We start from the raw sequence: 23,517 nt of genomic DNA, 5'->3' as shown, positions 1-23,517 counted from the left end.
CACCAAGTGACAGAATCAGTGACTGCCAGCCAGGGATAAATGGAACCATCTGGCAAACATCTGAGCACCATCACAAGGGCACTCTCTCAGATGGGCCACTGGGGAAAAAAGACAGTCAAAGGCAAGACACCACACCCTCTAGCAGAAATCACTGAGCAGTATGTCAGTTGAATGGGAGCACACAGAAGCAGGGTTTGGCTTTGAGGAAAATGTTCTCTAAAAGTGGGAACAAAATTAGGACAGTCATTTGGTGGAAGCCAACAGAAACCAGGTCAGGTCCCAAGAGCAACTTGACTCCCTAGAACATGACATCGATTGGCAACCTACAACCTGCAGATCTGGCCCACAGCGCCGCTCCATCTCGTGCAGAGCCGGGGGTCTTCAGTGCTGAGCAGCTTTGGTGGCTGGGGGACGGGGAAAGGGGCTTTGTCCATAGTGTAGCTGGGTAGTGGGGGGACGTGGTAGCAGCAGTAGCAACAGAGCAACAGTTGGGTCCTAGTGCCAGCCCACCTTGTACCTGAGCTGGGTCATTCTGGTCCACTACCCAAAAATGTTGCCAACCTCTGCCCTAGAAGAAAGTAAGTTGGTTCCCTTCTGGCCCTGTAGCTTTAGAGGGTGGCCTATCTAAACTGGGGTGTAGAGAAGCATACATTTAAAGGAAACTGAATATGCAGGTAGGCTGTCTGTTGTTTTTAAACACTTTATCTAATTCTTTGTTGCATCTGCTAATACACACACTTGTTTTAAGAAGCATTTGGTCATTAAATCGCTGGTCACAGGCTCCTGAAGGCGAGAAATGTAGCCATTCCCATAAATGTGGGGAAATGTGAAATCCTCCTGCAATCCCCTAGGTACAAATAAGGGTTGAGGCCTAACACCTGGTAAGGTGCACCAGAAAGGAGAGAGAAATGCAATCAGTCCTTTAACCATGGTAATTGCTCTTAGCCATTTGTCTCAGATCTTCCCCCTGTTATATAGGCTTCCCCCTTAAAGATAGATTGATTCTACAGCTGCTACTGGACATTCAGGCTCATGAAGTTACCAAGAGTGCTCCTTATCATTTGTAACTGTAATATTTTTTTTTCAGCTGCAGACCTCATCAATCTCCCCACAAGGCCTGTACCAGTATTTTGGAACAGTTTTCTGGCTTCATAAGCCTCTGAGTTGGTTTGTCAAAATGATAGTGTCATGATACTCATCCAGTCATGAAACAGAATATTGAACTCTAGCGAACTCTACTGAAAGTCCCTGTGGAGGGGGTTGATGACATAGTATATTATCTTGGTAGAACAGCAGTGCTGTGCTGACTCTTCTGGGGAGGGCTCATATAGGCTCTAGTTCCAAGAAATCTCTTGCAAAAGTTGGGAAAATTCTCACATCTAACTCGGTTATGTACAATTCTATGGCCTGTGCCATGCAGGAGGCCATGCTGGATGATCTAAATGTTGATGATCGTCAGGCCTTAAAAATCTATTAGTCAAAGCTGCAACTGTATGTAGTTATTGTGTTCTCCTGCAGATCATTGTAAAAACTTGGATTATACAGTCAAATCCTGATTTATCAGTGAATTTTCACACTAATTAGCATCTGGCAGTAAGTTAAACAGTGAGGAATCTGTAACTGGCTGTGGATCATATAACTGCCTCTATGAAGGAGTCCACATATGAAAAAGTTTCTCTAGACCTATTTATTACATGTCTTCTGCAGGGGAAAAATGCTAGAATGTACCCATGCCAAGGTAAAGGGTTAAGATGTTACAGCTGATCACTTAGTTTCCTTGAAGTAGGGAAGCCGAGTGAAAAAGGAATGGAGTGTATGCCCCCGCTCCTGTCTTGCAAAGGCAGGGAATGCCTATAACAATCATTGCTTTTTGTTTTTCAGTCAATTTTCTTTTGTTTTGTGATACTTTTGTGTGCAATAAAACAAGTCCCAAGAAAGGAGTCTAAAAAGATTCATGTTTGTAACTTCATTTCTCTTCCCTGGTTTGGTGAAACTGTCCAGTAATTTCTGGCACCTTTATAAGAGACTTACTCAAAGGTGTCTTGTATCTGCACCTGTATACGCAAATGACTGGCTCATGAACCAAGTGCTGGTGACATTTACTAGAATACATTTATTTTGAACAGTAGAAATAAAGTCTAAATCCATCCAATGAGTCACTAAAGAATTCCTGTATGTCATCTCTGCCTTGCTAATGCATATCCTCGCCTACATTTTATAGGTTCTATTCTTTGCTGGCCAAAGCAGAAATCCCTTTATTTGTTTGGTAATACCTATCATGTGATGGATTGCAAATTATGTTTTCAATTTAGTCTGTCCCTGGAGCAATAACACAGATTCAGTAATAGGAACTAATCTGATAAAAAGAAAATTAAGCAAGTGCCACTTAGGAGGTAAAGTTCAAAAGCACACCTGGCTAGGCAGCCTGACCTCATTTAAAATCAGCCACACAGCTGAGCTTACTACACCTGGAAGTACTAATGTTATACTTCTTTCCACTCAGCAGTGACACAGTGAGCATTTCTGCATTGTCTATATCACAAATGTGAACAGCAAAAGTAGGACTGCTGCCATGGAAACATTACCTGATGCCCTTTGTTAGTGAGTTCATTCCTACTTGAATACAAGCTAACTCAATCCTGCAGAATAACGGGCTGATCAAGTATAGGCATAAAGCTTCCATACAAGACTACTGATTATTAACGTTAATGAATGCCTTTGACATTGCAATTCTAGTAGTCATTATTCTTGTCCAACCTCATTATTAGATAAGCACAGGGGAGCATGCATTAAGATACATTTTGGAGTGCAGCGCTACAGCCAATTTAAGACCCTGCTTATTGTACAGGTTCTACAAAAAATTTACTAGTTTAAATAAAAATATACTCAAGTAAACTAAACCTGTGCAGCTATAGGGCTGGGAAAAGCAGGGGAGGGTGATTGGAGGCAGGGGGCACTACGTGTATGTGCACATGCACATGGCAGCCAAGCAGCGGTGGAGAGTAGCTCCTGCACCCAGTGAGGCATGGCAGTGGTGGCAGCATGGAGTTGTGCCCCCTGCTGCAGAGCAGGCAGGGAGCACCTCAGCTTGGTGGCCATGGTAGTTTGGCACTCCCTCCCACACTGAGTCCTGCTCTCTGGGCTGCAAAACCCCCAGGGGAGGGCAGCAAGGAGGGGATCCCCAAGCCCACAGCAGGAAGCCCATGTCCTTCCCCCGCCTCCCTTGCACAGGCTCCACTCCAGCCATGCTGCCTGCAGGGGAAGGGATGTGGGGAATCAGGCTCCATGTTCCTCTCTGGCCACAGCAGCTGCTGCCTTTTGTGGGCAGCAACTGGGGCTTGGGCACTGCTGCGGGGGATAGAGGGCTGTGAGCCCTTGCCTTGGGGCACCTGGGGGAGTGCAGGGCTTCAGGTTGGGAAGTGAGGGTCACTGGCAGGGACCAGGGAGCTGTGAGTCAGTAGTGAGGGGCACCAGCAGGACCAGGGGGTGTGAGTGAGGGGTACCTGGGAGGAGTGGGGGAATGCAGTTTGGGAGTGAGGGGCTATGCTGAGGAAATTGAGTTATAAATGGGTTATGCTGTGGAAAAGTTTGGGAAGCACTGATCTAACCTCTTAGCAAAATTACCTAGTCAACCCTAACAATACAAGATATAACATTCTAATCTGCCACAGATAAAGCTGGTGAACTCTGGTGGCCTATGTCCTGATACTTCAAAGTTTGTTAAAAATACGCCCAAGAGATCCCAGGAAGAGGGCCATGCCCCCCTGTCCTTCTACAGAAGAAGGCAAAACAGCCCTTATAAATCTGATCATGGCATAAAATTCTTTCCTGACCCCAAACATGGCAATTGGTGTGACCATGAGCAGAGGGGCAAGACTGTCTCATCAGTAGCCTCTGGCTTTTTTAGGTCTCAGCAAAATCATTGGCACATCACAGACAAAATCCCCATATTTGGCTGCAGCCAACATCCAGTGCCTCTGAGGGAGGCTTTATAGCTGCCTGACAAATGTAGCAGCAGAAGGGGAAAAATCCTTCTTGGCCCATGCTGCAACCAGTAAAGCTGAGAAGCATGGGAAATACCCATAGGGGAGTACAGGCATAGCTATGCCTAGATCATCTCTGACCAACCTCCTCTTGAATTCTTTGAGTAATAGAGATTGCACAACTTCCCTAGGCAGTCTACACCACTGCCTCACTGTTCTAACAACGAAGAACTTTTTCCTGATATCCAAGTTAAACCTACTTTGCTGAAACTTCAAACTATTGGTCTGTGTCCTACTCTCTGCAGCAAGAGCAAAAAGGTGTTTTCTGTCTTCTGTATGGTGGACATACTATGGTGAATATGCTTTGCTGCAGAGCTGGGGACATTAATAGCTTATTGATGGAGGACTTTAGTCTTCTGAATGTTAAGCGTCAGTCCCGTTTTCTTGTATACCTCAGTATAGATGTTGACGATTGCCTGAAGGTCTGCTTCTGAGTGAGCACACACTACAGCATCATCATTATATGGAGCTTGATGATTGAGGTTGGGGTGGTCTTGGTTTTGGCTTGGAGTTGGCTGAGATTAAACAGCTTACTATCCATTCGGTAGTTTAGCTCCATGCTGACTGGAAACCTGTTGGTGCTCAGATGTTGGTGCATCATGGTAAGGAATATCAAGACGACTGTTGGAGTGATGATGCAGCCTTACTTAACTCCTGTCTTAACCTCAAAGGGATCTGTGATAGATCCATTACTGACAAGCACTGCTTGCCTGCTGTCATGGAGCAGGCAAAGAATGGTGGTGAATTTCAGTGGGCATCCATACTTCAAAAGTATCCTCCACAGCGCTTCTTGGTTGACAGAGTTGAAGGCTTTTGTGGGGTCAAAAAAGGTCATGTAGAAAGGTTTATGTTGTTCCTGGCATTTCTCCTGCAGCTGGTGATCAGTTAAGATCATGTCAATTGTGCCTCTTTATGCCCTAAACCCACATTAAGATTCTAGGAGGAGCTCTTCACCAAGAGAAGGAGATAACAGTTCAGAAGGGGTCTCTCAATGATCTTTTCTGTGGTGGACAGCAAGGCAATTCTTCTGTAATTCAGATTCATGGTGAGACACTGGAGAACGTTGAGTTTTTCCCATGCTTTAGAAACCATCTCTCGCAGAAGGCTGACATCAACGATGACATCCAACATAGCTTCAAATGTGCAAGTGCAGCCTTCAGACACCTGAGGAAATGGGTGTTCAAAGATCACAATATCAGATGCGAAACCAAGCTCATGGTTTATCAAGCAGTTGTGATCCCTACCTTACTATACAGATCTGAGATGTGCAAAACGTACAGGAGACTTATTAAGCAGTTGGAGAAGTACAATCAACACTGCCTGTGAAAGTCCTTTGAATCCAGTGGAAAGACAGATGCACCAACATTAGTGTCCTTTCACAAGCAAACACCATGAGCATTGAGGTGATGAGCAGCCGACATCAACTTCGCTGGCTCGGCCGTGTCATCCGGATGTCATACTCCAGACTCCTGAAGCAAGTCTTATTCTCCTAGCTCAGCCAAGGCATATGCTCAAGAGGATGGCAGAGAAAGCACTTCAGGGATGTCCTCAAGGCCAACTTGAAAAAAATGCAACACTGACATCAGCTCATGAGAGAGTATCATCCAGGACTGCTCCAAATGGAGGAAGAGTTTGCTGCAAGGATCTCGGTACTTTGAAACCTTATGATAACAAAAGGAGAAAGAAATGCAGGAGCAGCAGGAACAGCGTATCATGGACTGAATCATGAATCCAGAGCCATCCATGCTACACAGAAACGTGTGCTCGAGTTGCAGCAGAGTCTATCCATCTCAGATTGGCCTCATCAGCCATCTTCAGACCCATAGATAACATAATCATGGAAGACAATCATCCTCAACTGCAAGGGACTGTCAAAGAAGAATAGATTCTGAGATCCTGTCATTATAATTGGACATAGACACTTGAAAAAAAGATACATTTCTCAAGATTTTTTTTTCAAAATATATGATACTTTTTATTAAAAAGTTTTGTTTTTTTTAAAGTTCAACTACCTGTATGGCAGATTGAACAACATGAACAAGATAAAAAGACCTCTCTCTCTCTCTTTTTTTTTTGACCAGCTCTACTGGAGGCAAGGTGGGGCTTCAAAAAAATAAGTTTGTAGCTACCTTTTAATTCCCTACTGTAATGGACCCTTTATCTATCTCCTGCCAAAGTATGAGACTTCCTGACTGTCATTTTTCTGGCACATGGAATAGCAAACAAGTTTGCTGGAGAAAGTGGAAGATCTGTATCTCTTTCTCTCTATTAGTTTTACAGCTCAGAGAAGTAAATCAATTAATCCAAAGCTTGTGGGTGATCTTACATTCTATACATAGTCTGTCTATTTGACATTCTGAGTGACAGTAATATAGATGATATTTCCTTTAAAACAATGTGGATGAAATGGGATCCTGAGAGATCAATCTACAACTCTATCAACCATGAAATATGCAAGATTTTATTGTGGGAGCATGGTGCAGAGAACAGGTGCTTCTTAGTCGTGCCCACTCTTTCTACAGGATAAAATCCTGTAATATACATATGTGGTCACTGGGATTAGGAGCAAATAGCTGTTTCCCTGTCACACAGGGCCCCTTAGCTGTGTTTACACCTAGAGTACTACATTTAGTTCTGGGCACTCATAAAAGATATACCAGAAATTGAAAGGGTCCAGAAATTGGTATCAGACATTCTTGGAGATGTGGAAAATTTCTGTAGGAGGAGAGAGTAGAAAAGGCTGTTTAATTTTAGAGTAGAAATGAAGAAGATGGAACACATTAATAAGTATATCAAAGAATAGTATAGAAAAGGTGAATGGGAGTTCTGATATGTTCTTTCTCACTTTAAGAACAAAGAAACATTCAATGACATGAGAAGATAAGACATTTAAAACTGATAAAATGTTCTCTCTCTACAATACCTAATTAACTTCTTTGCTACAAGGTATCGCTGAAACGAATATTTGCATAGAAACTGTACAAATGTAGGGCTGAAGGAGACACAAGTGGTCACCTCATTCATTCCCTTGTTCTGAGGGCAGGACCAAGTCTGCTTAGAAGTTGACATGATTAGACCTTACATTGGTAACCAAAACACCTAATGCTACATTAGGGAGAATAAAAATTATGAGGGCTATAAAACCTCATATTTCAGAACAGAAGATACTCATGTACTGATAGAGATTGAGGAAGAATTTCCTATATGGCTAGTCATCCATAAACTAACCAGAGGGTTTCTTGCATCTTCCCCTGAAACATGTCACTGGTCACTGTCAGAGACTAGATACTGAACCAGTTGGACTAGTGATGTGATCCACTGGAGCAGTTTTTTGTGACTGCTACTGGATGCTGCTCTTACTAAAAGTAAATCCCTTTCCATATCACCATTACCATTCAGAGAGGGAGATAATGTTGTATCAGGCCAGGGTAAGATATTTTGCATGGTTGCCTTGAAAACTATAGATCTCTAGCTGATTCCAGGGAGCCCACCAGGTCCAAGGCCTTTTTCCTGCCAATTACTGCTGTTGGCAATGCTCTCCTCAATGGCAGAATGTGGCATGTTTTGTGCAGTGTCATTTCTTGATCTTTCTCAACTTTTGTTTTTTCTATCCACAAGCTATTCCGCAGAACAAGAGAATATTACCCAATGAGAACCATTAAACTGTGGAATGCCTCCCAGAGGAGATGATGGGGTTCATCAACTGAGTCACTCTAGTGAATGAATCATTTGAAGTTGTAGCATAAGGAGCAACCCTGCACATCCAAGGGTGGGAGTACAATGGCCCACAGTAGGTCAATTCTATTTCAGGTTTCTATGATGCAAGGTAAATATAATGACAACAGGAATGTTTTCATCAGGGATATGTTTTTCTTGCTAGTTTTTCTTGCTGATTCTGTGATGAACCAAATTCAATGGGAATTGCTTGGCTCCTTTACCGGGTACTTTAATATTTCAGTTAGCACACATCCTCTAAACCAGCATATTTATATTATTTAGAAATTTGAATAATAAACTAAAAAAATATATCATGGTGGTGTTGGCCTCAGTGATTAAAGAAGGAGGTACTGTGGAGGATAATGAAGAGACAAGTGGGCAGGGAGAAAAGGTCCATTTTAGACATGCTGAGCTTAAACCAGTGCTTAAATACCCCTAAGGAGATATCAGAGAGAGAAAGATCTTAGTTTGGGCAGACAGATGTATGGAAAACAGGTGAAAAACACAAAGTGGTGATTGGAGAGCGGGAACTCTGTAACAGAGGGATGAGAAGATGAGAGCAGCGTTTGATGAATGGCTCTTTTCGTGACTGGGAGAACTGAAGCAGAGCTGTTACAGCCAAGGAGCTGGCCATGGAAGATAGAATCACTGGCCTCATTTACACAAGACACTGATGGCACGGTAGCTCATTACTGCTGCACAACAGCATTACATGGCAGAAAGTGTGATGTGACGCTACTGTGCAGTAGTAACGAGTTACTGTGCAGTCAGCGTTACCTAAAAGCCATTTGGTGACACTACTGTGCAGTAACTTTGGTTACTGTGCAGTCATTTAGTACTTATATAAACAAGTACTAAATAACTGTACTTGTTTATACAGTACTAAATGACTGTGCAGTAATGACTGTGCAGTCAGTGTCTTGTGTAGACGCAGCCACTGAGTATTGAAAATTGTAAGGACTGGGGGAGAGAAAGAGAGAGAGAGAGAAAGTGAGAGTGAGCTAGGGAGAGCTGGGAACAGAAATCAGAGAGGAAGGTTGATGGGGAGGAGCAGGCTGAGTGATAAGTGACAGTGATACAGGTTGGGAAAGAAGTTAGATGAGTCCTATGATAAATGATACATCAGAACTCCCATTCACCTTTTTTATACTATTCTTTGATATACTTATTAATGTGTTCCATCTTCTTCAGTTCTAGAGGCATAACTAGCCCCATTTGATGCCCTGGGCAGAGAAGTGCTGCTGTGTGCCAGACAGTGCAGCGGTAGGGATTGCTGCACTGCTTGGTGGCCCTTCTAAATCAGTGCACAGGCTCAGTGTTTTATTACTCTTCTTAAAGAAGTCACAGCATGTACAGACTTTAGCTTTCCCAGGAGAAACTATCCTGGGAGTGATTTAACCCTGGTTGTTCCTAGGTTATTGTTCTCCTGGAGCTGCTGTTTTTACTCCAGGAGAAAAAGCCTGAACACCTGTACATTTATGGTTTCTCCTGGGAGAGCAGCAAGTCTCCCAGGAGAAACTGATGTCAGTCTGAGTCCAAAGAGTATTTTCCTAGCCCGTCACTTTGACCAGACCATCTGTTTCTTTTAATCTTTCCACTGACTCCCCCTCCTTCTTCCCCTCAAAAGAAACTGCTTATCTTTACTTTCAAGGCTGTTTATGGCCTAAACCCACTCTATTTATTATTTTCGTTCAATAAGGCAAGGTCAGTTCCTGCCTCTGCTCAATCACAATGTTTCATTGTGACTTTCATTGTTAGATCGCCTAACAAGCACCTTTGTGCTTTTTCCTATGCTGCCTCTCACCTGTAGGAAGAACTCACAAAACTACTTCAGTATCCTCCTTCAAAACCCTATTTAAAATGATTCTTTGTCATGATCCCTACTAAGAAAGCTTGACAACACTTAGGCCACTGGTGTCCTGAAGCCCTTGTCCAAATGCTAATCAGTATTCTATTATTGTTTTCTTGCACTTTCTTGTCTATCTAAAGCAGGGATGTCAGAAACTGGGCTCACAGAGGCGTTTCACCAGTGTAACTCTAGAGCAGCTAGGAGTTTTGGGATGAGGCCCATTGCTACATTTCCAGCTACAGAGCCCCATTGGCAATGCATATCAGTGGTGAAGTGAGCAACATCTGCGTTAACTCCCACACCACTGATGCTGCCAGGTTTGGACCCAGTGATCTAAAACTATCACTTCTCTTGTCTTATACATAGCTTGTAAACTCTTCAGAACAGAAACCATTTGGGTGTTTTATATTTGTACAAGGGGTAGCAAAATGGAGTCCTGGTCCATGACTTGGGGGGGGGGGGGTCCTATGTCTATAGTAATGTGAAGAAGAAGAAGAGTACAAGCTATCTGTGGAAAAGATTGGAAAAATAAATATACTTTCAGTATATGAGTATGCCTAATACATTAACAGGAGGCTCTGTGCATGCATGTGTGTGCGCGCGTGCCTGCGTGCAATGTGGTGCATGAAAACATGTAGGATATCTATGGTAACAGAAAGTCAATTCAGATTTTCCTTTTCATCATCAGAAGCGGCTTGATGCCTATCTGACTGGGGTCATTTGAGCCCAGTTTTCCTCCTGCCCAGGCAGGGGGTCGGACTTGAAGATCTACAAGGTCCCTTCTGACCCTACTTCTATGATTCTATGACCTGTTTAAGAAGACTGAGCATAGATGGATTTGAGCACCCTCCCAAATTGCCCAGGAGTTTTTATTTTTCCTTAAAAGCACGTAGCGATCACACAATGTACTACACTATTTTAACTCTCCATCTTCCCTTCATCAAATGAACAGACCTCCCTAAAGTCACCTAAAAGGAATTTGCATTCTAAATGGGATTTCTGATGTAACTGCACTGCCTGAATTATTTTATGAAGTAACAAAATAATGGATCAAATTCAGCCCCAGCATATGTAGGTGTAACTCCCCTTCTTATCCACGTGGGACCAAGAATGATCAGGTATTTTGTTCCCAGACCAAAGAAGTGGAGTTGGATTCTTGGGAATAGACATTTAATACCACACACAGCTCAGGGCAAAAGGAACAAAAAGCTCTTTGAACTACACCTATTTGTATTTTTAGGGACACATCTGGCTCAAATGTTAGTTCCCACATGATCATTGTTGCAAAACATTTCTGGCTGTTTTATTTACATTGACAATCAACCACCTACACCCACTGGCAGTGTTTTTTGGTAGCACTGGCATAGTTGTGAATTTTCTCAATACTAAACAGATTAAACAATCCATTAAAAATGATGACCTTTTCAAGCTCATTCTAAATCAAGCAAATTGGCCTTTACCACATCATCCCCTGGCCTTTAGCCTGAAAAATCCATATAAGGTGTACAGCTGGCAACGCAAGGGCTGTTGTGCCCAGGGCAAATGTGAACGAATGCAATGCCTGGGTATCAGAAAGTTTAATTAAAGTGCTAGGGTTAGCTTCTGCAGACAGGGGGAAAGTGAGCCTTTGCCATTTAAGTGCTTGCTTTGGTGGAAAACAAAGACAGAGAGCCTGACAGTTTTCAAGGAGACATGAACCTGTGCATTATTCTTAGTGAGCACTAGGTAACTTAGTCACATGCTCCTGTCTTTGGCTTTGCTTGTTACTCATGTAATTGCATATTTCTTCAATCAATAAAGTATCTATTATAAAGCACCCATGCCAGCATCTGGGTTAAATGACCCACATGAAAACTAACCAATATTCTTTCTCCTTCAAAGAAAGCTTTGTAGTGGGCCACAGACTATTTCAGGCAAAGATGGGGACTACAGAATTTGAGTGCAGAGCACAGAGCCCATTTTGCCAGCCACGCTCTCTGATTTGTACTGAAGCAGCTCTGGCTTCAGTGTGCCTCTTGATTGCAAAAGTGGCTGGGTGGCACAGGAAGAAAGTCTCTCAGGTTGATAACAAGTTTTGTAAGTTAAAAATAACATGACAAGGCCTACTCAGAAATTCACAGACAGACAAACCAGGTCAGAGGGTAATGGTGTTATGCCCTGGTAAGCAAGAGACACTTCTTAAGGAGCATGGTGTTCCTTTCTCCATTTATTCAGTTTTCCAGGGGGAGGTTCAGATAGAATGCATTGCACTAACCTTCAAGTGACAAATGGATGGATCATGGTAGCAAGAGCCATATCTGGATTAAATGACTACAGCCACCTGAAATGAATGAAAGCACTCCTTCTCAGCACTTCTATGCAGTCACTTAACAGCATCTGGGAACGCAAGCAAGGCTCTATTTAGGAGCTCTAGTTAAAATGAACAGGCATACCTTCAATAAAAGGGGCAAATATAACTCTTGCCATAATTTCTGGCTGCTTCCTCCAGTCTTCTATCCTCTCTTCAATTTGGATTGAGTTAAAACCACCAAGCCCTGATCTTCATTCCAGTAAAGCCTTCAATAGAATTTGCTGCCTTGGACACTTGAGAGGCATACAACTACTGCTTACCAGCTGGCTGGTGGCACACCTCAGGACATGCTTCCTCACAAAGCCTCCCAGCAGACTATTACAGATGATAAACAGGAGGAGAAACAAAATGCAACTCTGCAGAATCCCACAGGAGTGTCCTTAGAGAGGATGAGCAATTGCCTCAACTCACCCTGTGGGAATGCTCATCAAGGAAGAAATGGGACCATGTGAGAGCCACCCTAGCCACTCCTGGCAGGTAAGCCATGAACACCTCATGATCAATAATACTGAGGATAGCTGCTAGGAAGGAGTGATGTAATGGCAATTTCTCTCCTTATGCAGAATCAGTTTCTCCCTGTGTTTTATGTCCAGATCATCTCCTTTTACTTTGAGAAGCAGGAGGCAGATGCCCATCCTTTGGCAACATTAAACCCTCTGTACTGTTCTTACTTGTTGTTTGAAATAAGCTGAGCAGTGTTTCGGATGCATGTGCCGCTGTGCTATTATAGTATTTATACTTTCAAACGTAATGACAACAACTGATATAAAGTGTGTGATGTGATGGTGTAGTAACTTCAAGACCACCCCTAGCAGCTTGAGTCAGCATCAATTTATGTTTGGAAGTCACTGGAGGGGAAAAACAAACATTTGGAACAATTCTCTTCATACTGATTTCGTAACATCGGCTTAAAAAGATGTTAAGATACCAATTGATTTTATTTCTTCTTACAAAACTGGATTGTTTCAACTTTTCCATTCCTGAAGAAAAATTTTCCATTGCATGACTTTTAATAAAGACAAACTGCCATGCTAGATCAAAACATTGGTCCAATAAGTCTTGTATCCTGCCCCTCTGTACCATTTCAAAGATAAAACATATCCCTTATAACCTAGCCAGTTGCACTTTATTGCATGGAGGTGAAAAAAGTTCTTCCTTTCTTATGGTGCAATCATATTATGCTCTTATGCTTGAGATGCAATTAACCTTATTTTATCAAGCACAATTACAAAGGTTATTCTTGGTCAAAAAATTAAGCAAATTAAGCAAAAATTAGCTATTTTTATAGTTACCCATGGCATGTGACTCAGACCTCCTGGAGCAGTGAATTCCTTTTCAGCTTTCATTTTGGCTGTGGTATGACTATTCAGTATGTGTGAATATGCGTATGTGTATGTGTGAATATGTGTGAATATGTAGAGCATTCTTTCTTTCCCCAGCCGGTAGGGGCAGACAATGGTGTAGATGTCACACTTCCTGGCCTGTTGTGTTTTTCTATAGTAATCCCCTTGGTTGCTGGATAAAGCAGCATTTTGTAGTTTGGAAAGAGCTGTATCCAGTTTTTCATTCTACCATAGGAAAAGACAGATGTGCTTCTGAAGAATTGTAAAGGATGGGGTCACAATGGACCACCAGAAGGGATATATGTATATTCAGACCCTTCCTTCAGAGGCTTTACAGCATAGCAACCTTTCTCTGTGGTAGAATATAGGGAGTATGTGTGCATGCAACACACACACACACAGACGTATATACAAAATATAGTATGGAAGAAGCTTGTTATTAAAACAAAGGTTTTAATGAAAAAACTGAAATGCCAGAAGGACTAAAAAAGGCATTGTGAAAACAAAGTCAATGAATACAATGTTCTGTTAGATAAGGCAGACATTTGAATGGGAACGTGGTCATAAAAGTAGAGGTCAGTGTTGCTAATGAAAGGTCATTTTTAAAATTTAGTTTCCCCCCAAATATTTGCATATATCAAAATAAATTGCAAGTTGTTTGTAATAATTCTGTAATCAATTTAATAGCAAGAAGCCAGGAACTGAAATCTATGTTCTATCTTTTCTGGTGGAGCTTAAAATGTTGTTGCAGGAAATCATTTGACTACTCTCAATTTAGTTTGATAGAACAAAAAACCCTAAGCAATAAAATCAGGGTCCAAGAAAAACATTTATCTTGAAAAAAGATTGAAAAATGTAGCCTTGGAAAGACCACTGCTTACATGGGATTGTTCAACAAATTCCTGTTGTGTGAGGTTTGGCATATACTTTCTAAAAATATAAGCATCTGGGGAAACCAGACAAAGCCCAGGTCTTGGACCAAACGAGGCATGCAGTGTGAATCTGCTAGTGATTATATCCATAATGAAATATGTGCCCAAATTTAGCAGTACAAAACCCCAATACAATATGAAAACACAGCATGTACAGTCCTTACCATAAAATATAGCCAATGGAGAAGGTGCACACTGCAGCCAGTCCACTGCTCCTGCTGGGATACCGATGATGTGCTGTTCTCATCTCGATTAATACAAAGGGCAAAACTGTTGTATGCTAAAAAAACAAAACAACAGGAAAAAGGCAGGTGATACAAATGATTCTCACTGCATTTCAGCACTTGTTCTACAACAGAAAACCTAACAGGAAAGATTTCTGGCAAGAAAATTAAATTTAGAGATAATCTCTTTGTGGGTATGAGAAGAAGCAAAACTGTGAGCTTAGAAAGCAGATCAATAACCCCTTCTTAAATCTGTCTCTTTGATAGTTAATTGCTGAGGGCAGAGTTGGAAGAAGCAGAGAGAACATACATTTTATTTTGCCTTCAAACTGCATGGACGGATTATTTTGAAATTAAGGGTCAGAACCCAGAATTATGGGACCTGGGTTTTGCTTCTGGTATTGCACAGTTGTTATGTGTGACCATTGCATTGTTAGGTTTTTAGGACCTGAATTTCAGAGGTTGTGAGCAGCAGCAGAGCTGCATGGGATTAGCATTTTTGAAAATTAGCCTTAAGCATGTCTCAGTTTGAGGAAATGTCAACCCAAGTATCTGTTTTTCAGTCACACCACCTGAGAAATGGGAACAATATCCTCCTTGCAGATGTATCGTAAGTCTCCATTTGTTAATCTTTGGAAGAAAAGATGTTTTTAGATCCTCAAGTGAAGGGCACTATGACCACTGCTCTAAGAACATCTATGAGTCACCTGCCTTTATTTAGAGGGGGAAAAAAATCCTTATTTTTTTCATGTCTCCTTGAGTTGCACCTTTTAAAAAGGTCTCCTCATCCAGTTAACATCAGAGTGAAAAAGTGCATTCCTTTGCCTTTCCACCAAACCTCCTGTCTAAGTGTCCACACAAGTCCACCAGCCCATTGGCCAGTGTAGTCAAGGCATAGCAGTTTTAGTGACCAACAGTACACAAGGGAAGCGTGAGGCTAGCATCATGTCAGGCCATTTTGACTCCATAGTCCGAACTCATTTACAGTTGGGCTAATTTGGGGGCAGCCTCTGGGTCCTGAGCAGATCAGATTTTAAATTCATGCTTTGAACTGTAGAAAAATGCTTTAACATATATTGCAGGGCAGATCTGGGGGCAAGTTATCAACTTGTGTGACACCCTTGACTTTAATGGAGTTTATATCAGCTGAGGATTTGTCCCTTGCCAAGAATCTGCACATGAATCTCCCACTGAGCTCAGTGAAAGGTTGCAAAGTGAAAAGATTTCAGGGGCAGTCTACATCAGAAACCAGTTTCTATCTTTTCTCACTAGTGGCTCAGCAATTGGGTAAGTATGCTATTGTCTATGTACACATTCTGCCATTGGATATTTATATGCAGCTTTTGTTGGTTGACCTCCATGGAAGAGGCAGATTGAATGCTGAATTTGAAATTTAATAGTCACAAAGTAAACTCAATCTTAACCCTAGGTTTAAAGTAGGAAGGACACATCTTAGAAATATCTTTTGGGGAAACAGACCTAATTGAGATAAAATAGAACAGTGCTTTGGAGCCCTGCTCTTTAACAACAGTGAAAAAAGGGAATGATTTGGATGGGGAATGCTAAACTCATGAAAAAATTCTCCTTCTCACAGATGTAACATAATCTGAATTGGATAACTGTACTTATTTTCAATACATTAGTAATTAATGACTGGCATTTAGAGAATGTCAGGTGGATAATACAGCAGTTAGGAGAGCTTTCAATTTCTTCATCTTTTTAACAGCTTGTTCCGCCCCCATCCCTTTAAACAGCATAAATCACCATCAAGGGAATGCATGTATGTTTTACATGTGGTTTGTTATAGTGGCGCCCACTAGTAGTTGAAAGGTCTATTAAATGAGCAATATCTTCAGAGTCCATTAACAGAGGTTGGCAGCAAACCAACCCCTGGAGATTCACTTGGAGGTTTTGGATCTGCTATGAAACATCATTAGAACTAGGTGCTGATCCCTTGCTATGTGCCTCTGCTAAACTAGTATGGTTAGAGCTATGTGAACACCAAGTGCCCAGGCTGACTAGCATGCTTAGGAAGCACAAATCAGCAGACACATTTGGTTCAAAAAACACCTTGATATTGTGCAGGTTACATGTTCTATGTGATCTGTTCACCCAGTCTTAATTATACATGATACACCTGATTGAAATAGAGTTTATAAACTGTTTTTTTCCACTGACATCTGCAAGACTAAGTACACAGTCAAAAAGCTTGAGACTTAATCCATTTAGTCTTCACAGGTTAATCTAAACTGCATAGATTGAACTGATAAGCAAGTGAACAGACATTTAATTTTGATTCTAGAAATGCAGCCATGTGTCTGCAGTGGCCCAGGCCAGAAGCTGGGATTGCTAGAGCATGCCTCCCTGCTTGGCTGGACCAGACAGCTTGGACCATGGCTAGCCCACCCACCCTGAAAGGGAGAGTTTGCAGGGAGGTGCAAAGCATCATGGGATGCTGGGGTAATGTGAGTTAACTTGAATCTGGAGAGGATCTGGGAAAGAAATTCAATAAACTGACTGAACCTAAATCAGTTAAGTCTGATACTACATCCATCCAGGCTTATCTTAAATTGGTTTCAGGCATTTTGAAAACAGTTTATTTGCACTGAACTTCTGTTGTGTTACAGATTTGACTGGTTTCCATTCACTTACACCAGTTCATGTGTAATTTCTGTTCCTAATTGAGACTATATGCAAGTTGTCAATATGACAATGTTTAAACATGGCAATCCATTAACTTGTCAATTAACAAAAAACAATGATAATTAACATTTCAGTTACTGTACAACACTACAGTTCCCTGACCAATTTTTATAGCTGTGCATTTTTTCATAGGGTTTTTTTAAAATGATCTCCTCTGCAGTTTTTTGAAAGACTAACAAAACAAAAAAGAAACTAGCTGATACCTGTGAAGTGCAGGGGGGCTGGACCTGATTATCTGTAAGGTCCCTTCCAGCCCCTAACAAATAAGCTATGTACAAAATGGTACCAAAGCACAGTGTAATCAAAATTAAACACAAACCTCACAGAAATCTATTTCTAGGTCTATCCTTAATCCTTATACATTATGGAAAACTTAAGTTTGATTTGCAACACTAGTAATGTGTTGCATTATTAGCTGAAAGTGTGCTTTTTAAGTCAAAAGTGCCCTATTACATGATTAAAATGCAAAAATACTTATGCTAAAAAATTGCAATCTCCCTATTCCAAACATTGTAATAGGCTTAATTTTAAATTATGACATCTTGTAAACAGACATGTTTCTGTTTAATTATGCCAAGCAGCAATAGGGTTAATATTCAGTCTGTATACTGGATCTGATTCAGACTGGAACTTTGATCAAGTTTGGATCTGATCTGATAATGGCAAGCAGGATTCAAAGGTCTTGGTGTCAGACCTATCCGGACTAAGGAAGCTGTGAAAAGTCAGTACGTTTGTACCCTCAGCTCTCCAAATACATCTAAGGTCATTTTGTGATTGGCTGTTCAGAGGGGAAACTGCCTCACTCACTGTCCTTGACATAATTTGCTAAAAATCATTAAAAATTAGCTGGTGAAAGCTGCCTGATTTGACATTTCTGGGACCAAAATCCTTTACTTATTCACAAAATAGATGCAAGAGTAAGAACAGAAGCACAAAATTTCTTACCCTAGTTGCCACGTGTCTCCCTAAGCTTTCTTTTAAAGGGAACAAAGGGTGAGAAGGTTCAGGTAATAGGAAGCTTCAAATACTAAGGTGCAAGTTTTTAATAGTGAGGGTAAATAATTATGGAAGCAACTTACTGGGGGAACTGATAGATTCTTCATCACCCTCCATGAACCAAGAGGCCATCTGTGCCAAGAGGGTTTTGTAACTTACAGGAATGCTGCTATATTGTACTGAGGAAACACTTTTAGTACAGATAAAATGTGTATGAGCAAAGCTATGTTTTACCAATATAGCTCATTCCACCCACACTACAACTACCGATACCAGTAAAAGTACAGTTTTATATACACAGGAGAATCTATGTTAGGGGCTTCTACCAGCACAGCTATGACACTGAAAGAATCATACCTCTTCAGACCTTTAACTAGTACAGCTACAATGACCAGTCAGTAATGTAGACTTGAGCCTACATATCTGAATCTCCCAATGTGCCTGAAAGATAACCAATGTTGCCTTTATTCAAATCAGTCCTTAAAAACACAGTTCTACCAAGGCTACCTCCTAAGCTAGAAGCACTGTGAAATGCATGCATTAAGAAGAAAATAACAACTGCTCTGGTCATTAACACCTATCTGTGCCTCTATCATTTTTGCTGTGCTTCTAGTCTGTAACCTAGTGGACACCATGTCTCTCGCTTTTTTCTGTGGCTCCCAGCACCTTGTTGTCACTTAAATAATAAGCAACTGAACAAGCTAGCAAAACAAATTCAATATAATATCGCGTTTTTGGGATGTTAAGTTAAAATGATCAAGTTGTGAACTAAGACTTTATTTACATGGAGAGTAATGAACCTGAAAGAGTAGTATACCCTGAAAACTGGCAAAGCAAAAATGAATGCCACAGTCTTACTCAGCTCTGTTTCATCTGTGTATTCAGAATTCTTTTAACTTAGTGATAAAAATAAGCTTGTACTGCTTTGTATTCCTGCAGACTCCAAAGAGCCAGTACTCCTCTCTATGGGAGAGTGAACTGCAGGTCCCATCAGATCTTGTGCATTATCCATAGAGTTGTTCCCCAAGGTTACATCTATGCCAACCATCTGAAGGCCTAGAGATTGTACAGGTGTCACTCAGGGCATAGGAGTGCACTGGTGTAAGTGAAGGCAAGTGGATTTGCATCACCTTCATTTCTGTAACGCTGCATGACATGGAGGAAAAAGATAAGCTTGACTCTCAGAATGCAGGCTGAGTTTTCAGGCATTTTACAATCAAATTTGATAAAGAAATCACTTAGAAAAGTTAAACACAGAAGAAAAAACCCCTCCCAATACATGTTTTTAAAGAGTGACTTTTTGGAATGGCGTTGTTAGCGCACACTGCAATAAACTCTCCTGAGAGCTGCAGGTGGATAACTTCTCTTAACCCCTGTAATACCTTCTGAAAGTGAATTGTACTAAGATATACTCTTAAAATGAAAATTCAGTAATGCCTGTTCAAAGAGTATTTTAAAAATGCTCCCCATCCCTTTCATTGTATATATGTATATGTCCCTAATGAAATGTTAGACTGGAAAATCATGTTACAAACAGGCACATCTGTAACGTCTGCATAACAAAATGACATTTGATGGGGGACTATACTTCCCCTTTTTAGTTTAATTCTGCAACAGGTACTTGGAAGAAAAGGTTTTATGCAAATCAAGTACATTAAGAATGAGCTCTGTAATAGTCTTTTTAAGAAATTTAAATGCTCAGTGCTGAAAGCCTGATTATATGTTTTATCTTCCAAGCACTAAGTGCTTCTGGTTTTAACTCTATTTCCATCAGCAAGTTGCTTAGCTTTCTTTCCCCCTCCCCAAACTGCATTTTCAAGTGAATGTTAGTCTTTTTTAAAAAGCACTAAATGGATATCCCTGAATATTAACATCTCCCTTCCATAGGACAGGCACAATAACTACAGTTCTGCACCCATGTGACTCAGATTTTCACCTGAAAAAACCTCCCCAAATCGAAGTGAGAAGTTCACTCTAGAGCCTACTGGCTCCCTTGAAACTCTCTGGAAGGCTGAAGTTTTGAGTGTGGTCCTTGTAATGTGATCACCTGTCCACTAGGAGCTGGATGGTGATCACTGTGATGATTCTACATGAGCCAGTGAGAAGCCAGCAAAAGACTGATTTCTAACTAGATTCGATTTAAAACTAGAGGTTAAAGATGAAAGATTATTTTCCTATGGAAACCCCATCAAGTCACCCCATCTCTGTCCTAAAAAGACTTAATTATGACAGACATTCAGTACTCTCTTAATAAGTAGCATATATAAATAAAGTGATGGAGCTTAGTGGCTTTGATATAGGAAGTAAATCTTTTGTTCAAACAGTATCAACAGATTGATTGGGGAGTGGGGAAGGAGGGGGCTGTGAAATCTGGGTCCTTCCCAGAACAAAATGCTTCAGAGCATTCTGCGGGAATCAATAAGTAATATCATGACTGTTTTGTGGTGATAGTTAGTACATGTCCACTGATGCAATGTGAGGCTCTAAAATGTGCAATGTTTCATTAGCAATAAGCAAGGTGGGAGGCAGGCAGAAATGCAGGAAACAGAACTTTGAAACTGTGAGAGGCCAGTGACTAATGCTTCTAATGCCCTGGTCTGTGTTCCTGAGCCCCTAAAATCTATCAAACGCTTGCAACCTGAATCTGTTTTCTTCAGTTTGCATTGTCTTATTACATACAGCTGGTATTCACATGCAATAGATACCCTCATACCTAATCAGAGCTGTTCCTTCTAAGGTAATTAATTCATGAAAAATCAGACTGTTAATGCAGTCTCACAATGATAGTATGAGAAAAATGTACAGAATCCTCTTAACGAATGGACACCAGGGTCCAGCAGTATGAAGACATTGGAGTTGTGCTGTGATCAGATCAGGGGTGGCAAACCCATTGGCCCCTGCACTGGATCTGGAACTGGGGGCTCCTTGTGTATCCACCTCTGGCAATGGAGCAGGTGGTGATGGTGAGCTGCTAAGGTTAATATAATAATACAGGTATTGCTTGCCCCACAACTAATGATATGTGGCTCCAACAGGTCTCTGTTCCTAGAATTCAGTGGCTGGCCTCACCTCTGAATTCTCAGCCCCTCCAAGAGCCCCTCAGGCTGGATGACATGGCTCCATTGGCCAGATCCATCCCACGGGCCTTATGGATCCAACATGTGCCTTAACATCCTCACATTAGTGTGTGCAAGGTAAAATTTAATGAGCTCGGAATGTGGTGCTTAAATTACAGACTATGGCAGACCCCTAAATAAGGCAGAACTGCTGATGTGCTTCAATAGCTAGCTCTGTCCTATCCCAGCCATTACTGGATAAAGCTCCAGAATGGTGCTAGTGACTGGAAGTGCTAGTGCTTAAATAAGAAAGAAAACTGAAATCCTGAGTACTAATGTTCATTAAGGATACAATCCCATGACCCTTTTTTCCAAGAGCAAGAGTGTTAAATCCTGGGATGTTAACATCCCTTCTGGGCATCCTGCTGTCCTTTCACTAACAGGATTTTATACATTTTTCTCAAGCATCTGGTACTGATCACTGTCAGAGACAAGACAACGGACCAGATGGACCATTGTTCTGATTGTGTGGGGCCATTCCTATATTTTTAGTTCCAGTGTCCTGACCAAAGTCCAATCTGGGCAATTACAAGTGGATTTTTCAAATTTCTTTCTGCAGTTTCCATCAGATATGGTATGATCCTTCACTTTCTGTTCCACACTCTCATGTAGCTATGTGCTAGTAAACAGCTGCTGCATGTTAGAGAGAATGATGTAATCCATCTCCATTGCCTTCCTGCTTCTCAGAGGCATGTAAAACACTCTGAGATTGAAGGTTTGGAGAAACGAAAAAATATTAAGGAAGTGCATACTTTCCATTACATTTAAAATCCTTGCCAAAGTGCTCATCCGAGAAACTGATATTGACATATCTAAAAATCTCTACAATAGCAGTCAGCAACACTTGTAGCACAACTGTAGTCATAATGCGGCTGTCTTTGTGTAAGAAGACCAGAGAACAAACTTGTAAAACAAGGGGCAGTATAATTATTTAACCGATCTTTTGAGAAAACTTTTGAGATACAGTACAGTCGGTGGGGGAATATTTATGTGTCATCTGAAGGATGACACCTTCTACCAAGGCAGTATAATCCATAAAGAGCAGCAGGATATCAGAACAGGGTGTATAATAAATTAGAATCCATGAGCGAGCAGAGTGCTGGTAGCACTTTCTCTTTTACAAATAAGAAATTATTACTATTAGTTGAGACACAGTGATGCACAGGATGTAGTCCAAAGCAGCCAGAGACAGCTCATTAATTATTATTGTACGATTAAAGGGAGGAAGAAATATCCTATGATCTAAACAATGGCCTAAAATGCCACAACACACAAGAGCTAGAGATAACAGTTTTTAATCGATAGGAGAGTGTAATGCTCTTTGAAAAAATTAACACTTCCTCTTTAATGTAAACTCCTCTTTTCCTCTCTTGTGTACATACATATAGAGGATACAAGATATCTCAATTAGCTGGAATTACACGCTAATTCACTTCACCCCTACCAACTGTTGATGGGTTGATCCTTTTTCTTTCTGATATATATTTATATCTAGATATGTAAGCACATATATACACATGTCTACATACATAATGTACATTAAGCCAGCCCAGTGATGTTCTTTCCTCCTTACTGCTATTAGGTGTCAGGGGAAGTAATGTGAATGTATTTATTTAAAGCCATAGCATCCATCTATTGCATCTGAGAACCTCATAATTATTAAAAAACTTGTCCTCACAGTATCAGTATGAGGATCCACATTTTACAGAAGGGGAACTGAGGTGTAGGAGATTAAGTAACTCGCCTGAGGTCATTCAGGAAGTCCGAGACAAAACTGGGAATACAACACAATTCTGGATTCCAGTCTGAACAATATAGAGGGGCAGTGGTGGATCCAGGGGGATGCAATGGCATGGATATACCCCATTTCAGTTGACTCTGCTGCAGGAGCAGCAGCTGGCAAACTTTTTTAAGTCCTCAAAGCAAATAAGGATTCCCCCCACCCTTTCCCTCTTTGCTCAGCAGCACTTCTCCTCCCCTCTGCTTCCCTCTCCCCACTGCCACTATTGTTCAACTACTGGGGAGAGAAAGGCGGGGTTAGAGGCGGGTGGGACTGGAGGGGGTGCTCCAGAGTCACTCCTGCTTGCTTCAGTCAGACCTTATGCAGAGCTGGGTTCATCCAGGGACAGTGGTGGCAGAAGGTGGGTCTCTCCTCCCTGCCCAGTCCCCCTGATATTCTCTGCCAGCCCAGGAGCAGGCACTGGGAAATGAACCTGCCCACTGCTGCTGTTGGTACTTCTGTGT

The 23,517-nt window shown here is 41.4% G+C and overlaps 1 protein-coding gene across 1 annotated transcript in view; it reads right to left on the bottom strand.

The window, feature by feature from the left end:
* AIG1 (androgen induced 1) overlaps positions 1–23,517 on the bottom strand; it is a 225,878-nt gene that overhangs the window by 9,537 nt on the left and 192,824 nt on the right. Inside the window, exon 4 of the mRNA XM_006035314.3 lies at positions 14,399–14,514. Coding sequence (XP_006035376.1) covers positions 14,399–14,514 — 116 coding nt within the window. The remainder of the gene's footprint in view (positions 1–14,398; positions 14,515–23,517) is intronic.

This window comes from Alligator sinensis, unplaced genomic scaffold (genome assembly GCF_000455745.1).
Source record: "Alligator sinensis unplaced genomic scaffold, ASM45574v1 scaffold576_1, whole genome shotgun sequence".
NCBI lineage: Eukaryota > Metazoa > Chordata > Crocodylia > Alligatoridae > Alligator > Alligator sinensis.
This window is presented reverse-complemented; position numbering and strand designations above follow the sequence as displayed.